Genomic DNA, 12,175 nt, shown 5'->3' with positions numbered 1-12,175 from the left:
GTTTTTTATTTTTTAAATTATGGATGTTTCAATAAGTCATTTGTGGTGTTTAAAAAGCCTAAATGTTTGCACCATGACATTGCTTTTCGTTTTTTTAGATTGAATCAGCTTAGAAAAACATTAATACCCTTTTATTTCAGTTTAATCATTACATAAATACATGTTTTATTTAAATTTCCTATGAAATAGCATATTGCAAGCTAGTTATATTGTAAGAAATATCATTATTAACAATATTATTGCATATTTTTCCAATAAAGTGCAGCCCAAGAGCAAAATTCACTGAACCAATGATATCCAATCACGTTCATTTGAATTACCTTGTGATTTACACTAGTGTGGAACACAATTGACTAACTAATCTCAACCTTTTAACTTGGACAACCAGAATTAATTCAATTTCCATTGTCTTAGTCCCTTTTTGATTAGGGCTCGCCACAGAGGAATGAACTGCCAACTATTTCAGCATTTGTTTTACACAGCGATGCCCATATATACATGTTTTATTTAAATGTCTAATAAAAGAACAATTTGCAAGCTAGTTATATCGTAAGAAATACCATTATCAACCATAACAATGCATATTTATCCAATATAGAGCAAAATTCACTGAAGTAATGATATTAAATCACTTTCATTTGAATTACCTTGTGATTTAAACTAGTCTGGAACACAATTGACTCTTGTGGAGTCAACTAATCTCAACCTGTTAATTTGGACAACCAGAATTCATTCATTCATTTCTTTTTGGCTTATTCTCTTTATTAATCCGGGGTTGCACAGTGGACTGAATCGCCAACTTTTCCAGCAGATGTTTTATGCAGCAGATGCCCTTCCAGCTGCAACCCAGTACTGGGAAACACCCATACACACTCATTCACTACGACCAATTTAGTTTATTCAATTCCCCTATAGCGCATGTGTTTAGACTGTGAGGGAAACCAGAACACCCGGAGAAAACCTACGCCAACAGGGGGAGAACAAGCCAACTCCACTTAGAAATGTCAACTGGTCCAGCCGGGACTCGAACCCTTTACCTTCTTACTGTGAGGCCACAGTTTTTAACCATTAAGCCACTTTGCAGCCCAACAACCAGAATTTTCTATTATTTAATCGCAGTTAACAACTGCTTTACCAATGCTTACTGTTGTTGACAGAGACTGATCTCAGAACTAGCATTAGCATAATTACGGCTCACTGAGTGAAGCAACAAACACTGAAGTTGTTAAAAAATGCCGCCAACACACAAACATGAGTGCTGCTTTTCTGCAAGGCGGTAACCTCAAAACCTTACTTTCTAAATCTTCAAAGTAAAGATTGGAAGTGAAGACCTGAAGTCAGAATCAAAAGAGAAAAAACACATTCACTTTGGCGTTGTGACATTGAAGAGAATTTCATACCCTTGAAGCCTAAATTCCCAGTTATTACTGCTTCTTTATCATTCTGAATAATGTTTTCGCACGTATTTTTAATGCATTCCTGCATTAAAACATTAAATACAGTAGTAATTTAAAGTAAATAATACAGTATTTTTGAACCATACTATAGTAAAGTATTATACTGTATACATTATGGAGTTGATAACACTTTGTTCATGGATGCCATAGATATTTACACTTGATATTGCATATCAGAATCAGAATCAGTTTTATTCCCAAGTGTGCTTCACACACATACACAAGGAATTTTTTTGGGCTACAGAAGCTTCCAGTGTACATAAAGTGACGAGTACAACACAAAAAAATATGGGAAAAATAAGAAATATGATAAAATTAAACAGAGATGCAGTTCGTCAAAAAGTCAAAAATATGGACCATGAGCATGCGTCAATAGCACCGCCACTTTTGTACAGTCAATAGCACCGCCACATTTGTACAGTCAATAGCACCGCCACATTTGTACAGTCAATAGCACCGCCACATTTGTACAGTGTACAGTGCTCCCAGGACAAATGTCTTTCAACTGTGCTAGTCAAGACTAAAGCCAATCTGATGATGCTGGAATTTAGTGCTGTGTACGGGTGTAGTAACGGGCAAACAAAGGAAGCAAAGCATAAAGGCAGAACATTTCATTGGTAAGAGTTCATTTTTTTACGATTTTGTACGTTGTGCACTTTTGTGCACAAGTATTAGAGCTGTGAACCTTTTACGGATTTTTTTTTACAGTGTGACATTCATTTAACGAAACGAATCGTTCCTTTCGTTAGAATGAGAAGTGAAAGCTTGAGAGGGGTTGTGCATCAGGACATGGATTAGATCAAATTTACCAGGGAAGGAGGATAATACATTTCCATGCACACAAACACACACTCTTTGTCGGCAATGCCTGTGCGCTCGGTTATCCATTGATGTAGAAAAATGATGAAAAATTATAATTTTCGTAATTTAAAATAATATTTGCATACTGACCACTGGGAAAACTCCCAATCATAGATATACGTGTATATATTTTTGGCTCTGCATGGCCACATTCCTCCACTGCACCTTGGTCTCACATTCATTTCAAAGGAGCGCTACCCTGTACTAAAATGGCAGCTCTATTGACGCATTCCTTTCAACAGACAACAACAGCATGGGCGACATCTAATGTAAATATCTATGAATGGATGCAACAGAATACAGTAGTATTACCTATAGCAGAGTTTCTCAGCCACACTCCTGGAGGACCGCCAGCTCTGCGCATATTCCATGTCTCCTTAACCAGACACACCTGATTCAGATCATCAGCTCATTAGCAGAGACCCCAGTAATGGGTGTGACAGACAAAGGAGACCTCCAAAACATGCAGTGTTGATGGGCCTCCAAAAACGTGGTTGAGAAACACTGACCTACTGTGAACTGATGAACCATAATAAACACTGGAGTGCGCTTTAGTTTTTACTACAGTAAACTGTGGTGTATTGTATTCATTCTTTTTCTTCTGGGCTTAATCCCTTACCCATATGTTTTACGCAGCGGATGCCCTTCCAGCTGCAACCCATCACTGGGAAACATCCCTACAAACGCATTCACACACATACACTACAGACAATTTAGCCTACCCAATTCACCTATAGTGCATGTCTTTGGACTTGTGGGGGGAAACCGGAGTATTGTAATATAATATACATCATATAGTTGTAGATAATTAAAGAGCTCAGTCATTATTTTAATACTGTATTACTAAAGCTGTTGTGTTACCATAGCAACTATAGAATTACCACAACAGATGAATTCAAGTAGGCCTACTTTGCTATATAGGGTAAATGCCGAAGAATGCATATATGATATTTAATTTGCCTGTAACCTGGGTTAAGCACTTCCGGCAAATTGAATGCCAATGCAAAATCGGTGCGTTTAAGGTCTGTTTTCTTTAAAAATCAGTGATCTCTACAAGCTGAGTGATATCCGATTTAAAGTGGGTCTCGGATTGTACAAGAAGCACTGCATTAAATTACATTTCCCCCGCCATATCTTTATAATATGAGCATTTATTTTACCCCAGTATATTCAATGGAGATTCTGCGCTAACATACCGATTCTGATGGGCATGTGCGAGTAAATGGCTTTTTGTCTCCTTTTACGCTTAAGCAACTAAATAAATGTCAAAGTTTATTTAATTGAATGTATTTTAATGATACTACAACATCGATACTGTAAAAGGAACCATAAATAAATGGAAAAAAGTTCACAATAACAGGTCACTGGAAGTTTATCAGTATGGGAAAAACACTAGCTCGGCATATACCCTTAAGGTAACATTAAGGTTCAAGAACACTATATTTACTAGGGATGCACGATGATGGAAAAAAGTTGACAGTTTTTAGATATGCATTATTATAATATGAAATATATTTCACCAGATGGATTGAATAACTCTTTTTGTGAAGAATTTGTCATTTTAGAATGTTTGGGATGATTTTATAATGGCGTGCATGAGAATACATTATTAAAGTTCACTTTAATATGGATTTCTAGGGGAGGGAAAGCATACAAGCAAGAGAAATTTGTATATTTTATGTTTGTCTGGTAAGACTTAACGGCAGTTGGACACAAATATATTAAAAAATCTAAAATTCTTAAAGTGTAAAATGACACTTGGCAGTCTTCATTATAGAAAATGTAGTTTATTTAGTCTTTGATAAAGCAAAATTGATTTTTATGCCTGAATGCTTTAAACTTTTAATCCACAAAAGCCAAAATTTGCCATTAATCTACAAGCTCCTGGGCAACAATAGGCTATGCTTGACATTGCAAATATGATTTTTTACCAATTTACAAACTTTCATTACCAATCATCACTGCAAAGCCAGAATTAGCAAAAATACTCATAAATCTGAGCACATAAAATGTTTCTATCTTGCATGATCTGGTTTGAAGATGTCATTTTCTTAATGCAAAACCTGAAAATAAAACTGAAATCTGACTGGAACAAGTTGCTTTATATGTCTTCAATCGTGGTCTTCGCATATTCATATCTGTTTCTCAAGTATGTGGCCAGAATTTGCCAAAGCCATCTTCAACAACCCAAGCATGAATATATTTGCATTTAATGCTTCCGCCTCGCATGTTCTCAACATGAAAATCTGCAATTAAAGTCAAACAGGATCTTTACCTTTGTATGATTATGTAACACTCGCACTGTGTGGTCAGAATTCTTCATCTGTCAAAGATGAATGATTATATTTCTATCTTGTACATGTTCTCTTCATAAAAATGTGTCATTTTCTTTATGCAACGTCTAAAAATACGACTAAAGTGTGCCTTTTTCATCTTTCTCAAAGATTTTTAAAACCACACATTAAAAAATGTATAAGGGCTACAATTAAAATAGGGCTGGGCCATTAAATGATATTTTATCAAAGCGTCAATAATAATGATAAGCTCTGGACTTTTTTTTACTATATACCAATCTAAGAGCCAATCAACAATGCAACAATGCCAATCTAAAAGTGTGTTGATATTAAAGATTCACTGAATCTTCGGCCACCAAAAATGTATTGACCGAAAATGCTATGGCATTTAATGGACCCTCTAATTTTTGTGGCTTCAGTCATTGTTGGGGTACTATTTTAAATCTGGGAGCATAAGAAATAAAATCATTGTCATAAATATTTTGTACGTAAATAAAATTCACGCATCCGTAATTATAAATCGTAAAGGAAAACGGAACGTACTCCTAATTTTACGAGGGTACAATTCCAAAATCTGTGATTAGAACAGACACAGATACGACATTTTCTTTATCTGTTTGTATATGACTGATAAATTTACGATGGGTGTACTTTACAAACACGAAATACAGTTTCATCACGGACACGAAATCCTGATTACGAGTACAAATCAAACAGCCACACTCCACTGTCAAAATTACGTCACCGCTGTCACAGGCATTAATAAACAAGCGAGAGACATTCGATCACAACGGTGTGCCTGCTGGGCACTCAGAGCCCCCACACACCGTCTCAGGTAAGAGTTTTCCTATTCCTTCTTTGAGAAATGTCATGTTATAGTTAACATGTTATAGGAACATTAACAACTTATATTGAAATGTATATCGCTATCAATCAATATGGAAAATAATTATCGAGATGACATTTTTTTCCATATCGACCAGCCATAAATTAAATAATTTTTTAAAATCCATTTTAGGATTATGCAGAATCTTCACTGTTTGACCAAAATTAGCAAACATCTATCTTGAAAAACTGTTCAATCAATGTTTCTATATTGCATTTGCTAATCCTGAAAATGCATCATTTTATTTCTTAATCGTTTATGAAAATAAAGCCGAAAAATGACATAAAAAAAAACTTTAAAAACAGAAATTTTACAAATAAAATTCAAATTAAAGGTTCACCTGTTCAAGATTATGTAACATACACAACATGTGGCCACACATCAGTCTCAGCAACCAATGAGTGAATACATTTGTCCCAAACGCTTTTCATCACATGAAAGACTAAACCAGAATTTGCTCAACAACCAATGAATGAATCAATGCAACATTTTCTACATGCAACATCAAAAATAAAGGATTAAGCATGACTTGGACACCACATTCAAAGAGTGCTGGATGATCACAATGACAAAAATGATATGAGAGTCATCTGATATCCTAATAATGATATACATCACAATATATTGCAACATTTCTGCAAATTCAATTTAACAATTAATTTGCTAAATTTAATAAATGCATATTGACCTATAAAGGTCTATTTATTTTTATACATTTTAAAGTATATACTCATGATGAGACCATATTTCTCACTTTATTTCGAAATTCAAAGCAAATAATTGATTACAAATCATTAAATAAATATTAATAAAACATAAAACATTCTTCAAAAACTAATGATTACAGGTCGAACATCAAAAAAAAAAACCAAACACAAATGAAATAAAACTATATGCATTGAATAAAGTGCAAAATGTGAACATTGTACATCCAAGATTGCAACACTCACAATGCTGTTATTCATATTTCTGTCTGCATCTCCATAATGGCGAGTAATATTATGCTCATGTAAATGATGAAAATAAAATTACCATAAACAATGCATTAAATTGCGACACCACAAAATAAATAAGAGCATAAAATGAAATGACAGACTTAAACAATTTGTATAATATACATCATCATATTGCACAGCCCTATACATAATATTATGCATGTAAAATAAACATGCATGCTCTGAGAGTAGAGGAGGCTTTAATATTGAGGTAAAGTTAGTTTTATATTTGCACATCGGGATTCCTCCTAGATAATACCATTTGAGAAAAGTATTCTTTGCTATTTCTGAATACATAAACCGTATTATCAGCCGACTACATCAAACTACAACATTGTTCGCAGTCAATTAAATGGTGCTAATGTTGTTTTGAAGACATTCATACATGATATTACAAACTGAATATGTGAAGTAGCATGGTAGACAATACAAGGACCATGTTGCAAGCTGTCACTGAATGAATGTGCGAAACCATCTTTACCTCAATCCAGACAGGTAATGCATGTGAACATGTTAAATTGAAGGCTTTAATATTGACATCATTTTGGTTATATTTATTAGTACATTCAGATTCCTCCATAATAATGTAATTGGAATATTCTTTGCTATTTCTAAATAGGGAAATCATATTAGCAGCCACTGACTATGAAAATACAACATTGTTTGCAGTCAATTAAATAGTGCTAATGTTGTTCTGAAGTCATTTATACTTGAGATTTCAGACTGAATATGCAAAGTAGCATGATAAATAATATGAGGACCATGCTGCAAGGTGTCATTTAATGAATGTGCAAATATAAAACCAACTTTACATCAATATTATAGACAGATGGAGGTAAAGTTGATTTTATATTCTTACGTTTAGACTTTTTACCTTAATAATATCATTTAAGAAAGCTATTCTTTGCTATTTCTAAATAGAGAAATCATATTAGCAGCCAATGACTATTAAAAGCACAACACTGTTCGCAGTCAATTAAATAGTGCTAATGTTGTTCTGAAGTCATTTATACTTGAGATCTATCGAAAGTAGCATGGTAAACAATACAAAGACAATGTCACCAAGTTGTCACTGAATGAAAGTGTGAATATAAACCCAACTTTACCTCAATATCCAAGACAGATGGAGGTAAAGTTAATTTTATATTCTTACGTTTAGACTTTTTGTCCCCTTAATAGTTTGAGAAAACTATTCTTTGCTATTTCTAAATAGGGAAACTGTGTTAGCAGCCAATGACTATCAAAAGTACAACACTCTTTGCAGTCAATTAAATGGTGTTAATGTTGTTCTGAAGTCATTTATACATGATATCTCAAACTGAATATGCAAAGTAGCATGGTAAACAATATAAGGACATCACATTTAAGTTGTCACTGAATAAATGTGCGAATATAAAATCAACTTCACCACAATATTCTAGACAGATGGAGATAAAATTTATTTTATATTCTTACGTTTTAACTTTTTTCCTTACTAATACAGTTTGAGAAAATTATTCTTTGCTATTTCTAAATAGGGAAACCATATTAGCAGCCAATAACTATCAAAAGTACAACACTGTTTGCAGTCAATTAAATGGTGTTAACGTTGTTTTGAAGTCATTTATACACAAGATTTCAGACTGAATATCCAAAGTAGCATGGTAAACAATACAAGTTCGTCACATTCAAGTTGTCACTGAATGAATGTGCGAATATAAAATCAACTTCACCTCAATCTAAGACAGGTAGTGCATGTAAAAATATAAACATGCATGAGATTAGAGGAGGCTTTAAATAGACTGAGGGTGCATTAATTCAGCACAGTGACTTCTGACCATCACTGCCTGCTGGTAAAGTAGATTAACCACTGAAACCCAACACTACATCAGCGCAGACATGCAGGCACAGCAGCGAATGTATATTCCCAAAATGCAGTGACGTGCGTGAGACACGTAAAAACTTGATCAAATACAGGCCTATTTTTAAACTCGTGGGACGGGTTTGATTGGGAGGAGCAGTGGAGGGTGGGGGAAAGGTGTGATAAAATTGTGAATGAGAGCCGGTGCTGAAACACAATGAAATTAAACGCCAACACAACAAAACACACACCCATCGGAGGAGAGCGTTTGATTGGAAGAGGACGAAGTGACAGCTATTCTTCATGGATTAGTTTCATGGACTAAAAGTGCTGCTTTTAAGTCGTTCATCAATAATCACAAGTCATTTATTCTAGATATCATTATTATATTAGAATTGACATGTATAGTCTCACTAAAAGTGCTAAACAAACACCTCAGCGAGGGTTAACACTTTAAAGGCCACAATTAGAAACAAAAATACGTATTTTTTTACCTGCTTACGATTATGCGACGTCCTTAAGGTGTGTCCAGAATTGGCAAAAATCATCCTGAATAATCGCAAAATCCACAAACGAGTGTGTTATTTAGTAGTAAATGTTTCTGTCGTGTGTTATCTTGTGTATCCAGGAGGACAAAGTTGTATGTGTGGCTCTACAAACCACAATGACGGACCAAGGCTGTCATTAAGAGTCTCTCTTTGAGGCTTGTTTCAGACAGAATAGTAACGAGTGCCAAATAATAATATAATATTAAAGGAAAGCAGCACAAATCCCACAGATATAGTCGGCTTGCCCAGCCCGTCTGTTCCGCTCAGTTCATTGATCTGCGGTGACTTCTCCACAAAACTACTCCTCCCACTATGGAAGAAACCACTGCGCTCCTTTCAGAGGGGGGTCGGGAGCGCGTATAAACAACACTTAAACATAAACTGACTCTATGCCCATATGATAATGAATAATGCATGTTGCGCAAACATGCATGAATTTACACGCGGTTTGTGCTTTATAAAACACTGCAGTTTTGGAGTAATTGTTTTTGACGTTTCGTCAACCCCCCGTTGACAGCTGTTGGTTTCCTTTGGCTCAAATACTTCACATTCCTGAGTGAGGCCATCAGGTTTTTGTGGTTTTACAATTTCATATGTGCTATATGGTGAGATTTAAAATGTGTTTAAAGTGAAGAGATAAAAACTGTGTGTAAAGAGGGTAAACATCAATGCCAGTGATATAGATGTGTGCTAAAAAGATGCATGTGTGGCTGTTATCTAACAACAGGAAGAGCTACAGTAAACTGACTCTCTCTTCTATGGGTGTAGTAGGAGTAAATCTCACCAAAACATGTTCAGGTCACAGTTAACCCCTTAAAGAAGGGAAAGACTTTTTTAAAGCACAAAATGCAACCCTTTCAGGACCTATAAAGTTTTTTTTTTTGCATTGAAATTATTTTCAGAACAAATGAACACAAGTTTCCCTAAAACTTTTTTAATTACATATATTTATATCAAAATAATATAAAACTAATAGACATTACATGTGAATAATATTAAACCGAATTTAATTTCACATAAACTTAATTACAACATATTTATTATTAATTTTAGATATTTATTATTTATTTTATTTTTTATTGAGTTAGAGTGATGTTATTTTATTTTACTACATTTAATAAAAAAAACAATTTCCGATATATTTTTTTTTAATATATAACAAATTAAATTTAATGTAAGAAACTGTGGGTAAATTATCATTTTTAAATATACTGCACAAGTATATAATATTTACACAAACCGGCCACTTTATTAGGTACACCTTGCTAGTACTGGGTTGGACCCCTTATTGCCATCAGAACTGCCTTGAATCTTTGTGGCATTGATTCAAGGTACTGGAAATATTCCTCAGAGTTTTTATTCCATATTAACATGATAGCATCATGCAGTTGCTGTAGATTTGTTGGCTGCACATCCATGATGCAAATCTCCCGTTCAACTACATCCCAAAGGTGCTCTATTGGATTGAGATCTGGTGACTGTGGAGGCCATTTGAATACAGTGAACTCATTGTCATGTTCAAGAAACCAGTCTGAGATGATTCACGCTTTATGACATGGTGCATTATCCTGCTAGAAAGTAGCCATCAGAAGATGAGTACACTGTGGTCATAAAGGGATGGACATGGTCAGCAACAATACTCAGGTAGGCTGTAACGTTGACTCAATGCTCAATTGGTACTAATGCCTGAACCGTTGATACAAGGCAGGATCCATACAAGGATCCATGGTTTAATGTCCTTGACATCAAATTCTGACCCGACCATGCGAATGTAGCTGCAGAAATGGAGACTCATCAGACCAGGCAATGTTTCTCCAATCTTCTATTGTCCAGTTTTGGTGAGTCTGTGTGAATTGTAGCCTCAGTTTCCTGTTCTTAGCTGACAGGAGCGGCACCCGGTGTGGTCTTCTGCTGCAGTAGCCCATCCGCCTCAAGGTTGGACGTGTTGTGTGTTCAGAGATGCTCTTCTGCAGACCTCGGTTGTAACGAGTGCTTATTTGAGTTACTGTTGCCTTTCTATCAGCTGGAACCAGTCTGGCCATTCTCCTCTGAGCTCTGGTATCATCAAGGCATTTGCGTTGCACAGAACTGCCACTCACTGGATATTTTCTCTTTTTCAGATCATTGCCTCTAATCCCTAGAGATGGTTGTATGTGAAAATCCCAGTAGATCAGCAGTTTCTGAAATACTCAGTCCAGCCCGTCTGGCACCAAAAACCATGCCACGTTATTAAAGCACTTAAATCACTTTTCTTCACCATCTTGGTTTGTATATTAATATATTATATTAATATTAATAATATTAATTTAACTTTCTGACTGACATTTAAATATGATTGAACAATCAACATTAAACATGCAAAGGCAAAGCTGGTATTAAAGCTCAATAAAATAAAACTATTATGTCTAGAAATGTGTTTCCAAACCTTTCCATTAAACAGAAATTGGGGAGGAAAAGGTCTTTCGCGTTATTTCTGAATAATCGTTTATCTCGATTAATGGTTTTTCATAATTGTTACAAGCCATAATCAAAATCGAAATCGGATTTTCGATTAATTGCACAGCCCTACTGAGCACCCAGAGGAAACCCATGCCAACACAAGGAGAACATGCAAACTCCACACAGAAATGCCAACTGACCCAGCTAAGGCTCAAACCAGCGACCTTCTTGCTGTGAGGTGATAGTGCTACCCACTGCGCCACCGTGACACCCACAAAAAGTTCTATGATAGGCCCAATTAGTGTAAGTGACAGAGACAATTTAAAGCAAATACAATAATACAATTTAATCTACAATAATACATTTAAATATGCAGCTAATACAAATTTCTGCGTGAACTATCCCTTTAACCTTGGGTGCTTTCAAATTTGATGGAGAAACATGAACACTTGATGTATTTACTACAATTTACACACTCACAGAAGTTAAAATGTAACTCTCTCAACACACACACACACACACACACACACACACACACACACACACACACATATGCAGCACATCATGTCCATCTCTGAGGCTGTGATAAATGTAAAGCACGTCTTCACGCCTAAACACTGCATTTCCTGTTGTCTTCTTAAATAACTTCCCCTGAGCTCATCAGTTTTCGATTTCATTCTGCTGTTTTGAATATAAATGATCTTCGGAGCACCGAAAACACCTTGTGGTATCAATAATCCCCAGCTAGGCCCAAACATGCTTAGACAGCAGTTTATGTGGGATAGTTAGAATGTAAATAGGTCATTTATACAATCCCACAGAGAGCACGGAGCGAGATCTTTGCCCTAGGACCGC

The 12,175-nt window shown here is 35.3% G+C and overlaps 1 protein-coding gene across 4 annotated transcripts in view; it reads right to left on the bottom strand.

The window, feature by feature from the left end:
• Positions 1–12,175, bottom strand: part of rbms1b (RNA binding motif, single stranded interacting protein 1b) — a 447,127-nt gene that overhangs the window by 117,935 nt on the left and 317,017 nt on the right. Inside the window, exon 1 of one of the 4 annotated variants that reach the window (XM_073913290.1) lies at positions 8,828–9,159. The exons of the other annotated variants lie outside the window; for them this stretch is intronic. Within the exon in view, the coding sequence (XP_073769391.1) occupies positions 8,828–8,881 (54 nt within the window). The 5' untranslated portion in view covers positions 8,882–9,159. Of the gene's footprint in view, positions 1–8,827; positions 9,160–12,175 lie in introns of those variants that run through there. 4 annotated transcript variants of the gene reach the window in all.

This window comes from Danio rerio, chromosome 9 (assembly GCF_049306965.1).
Source record: "Danio rerio strain Tuebingen ecotype United States chromosome 9, GRCz12tu, whole genome shotgun sequence".
NCBI classification, from domain to species: Eukaryota; Metazoa; Chordata; class Actinopteri; order Cypriniformes; family Danionidae; genus Danio; species Danio rerio.
The sequence above is the reverse complement of the archived record's forward strand: the minus strand, read 5'-3'. Positions and strand labels throughout refer to the sequence as shown.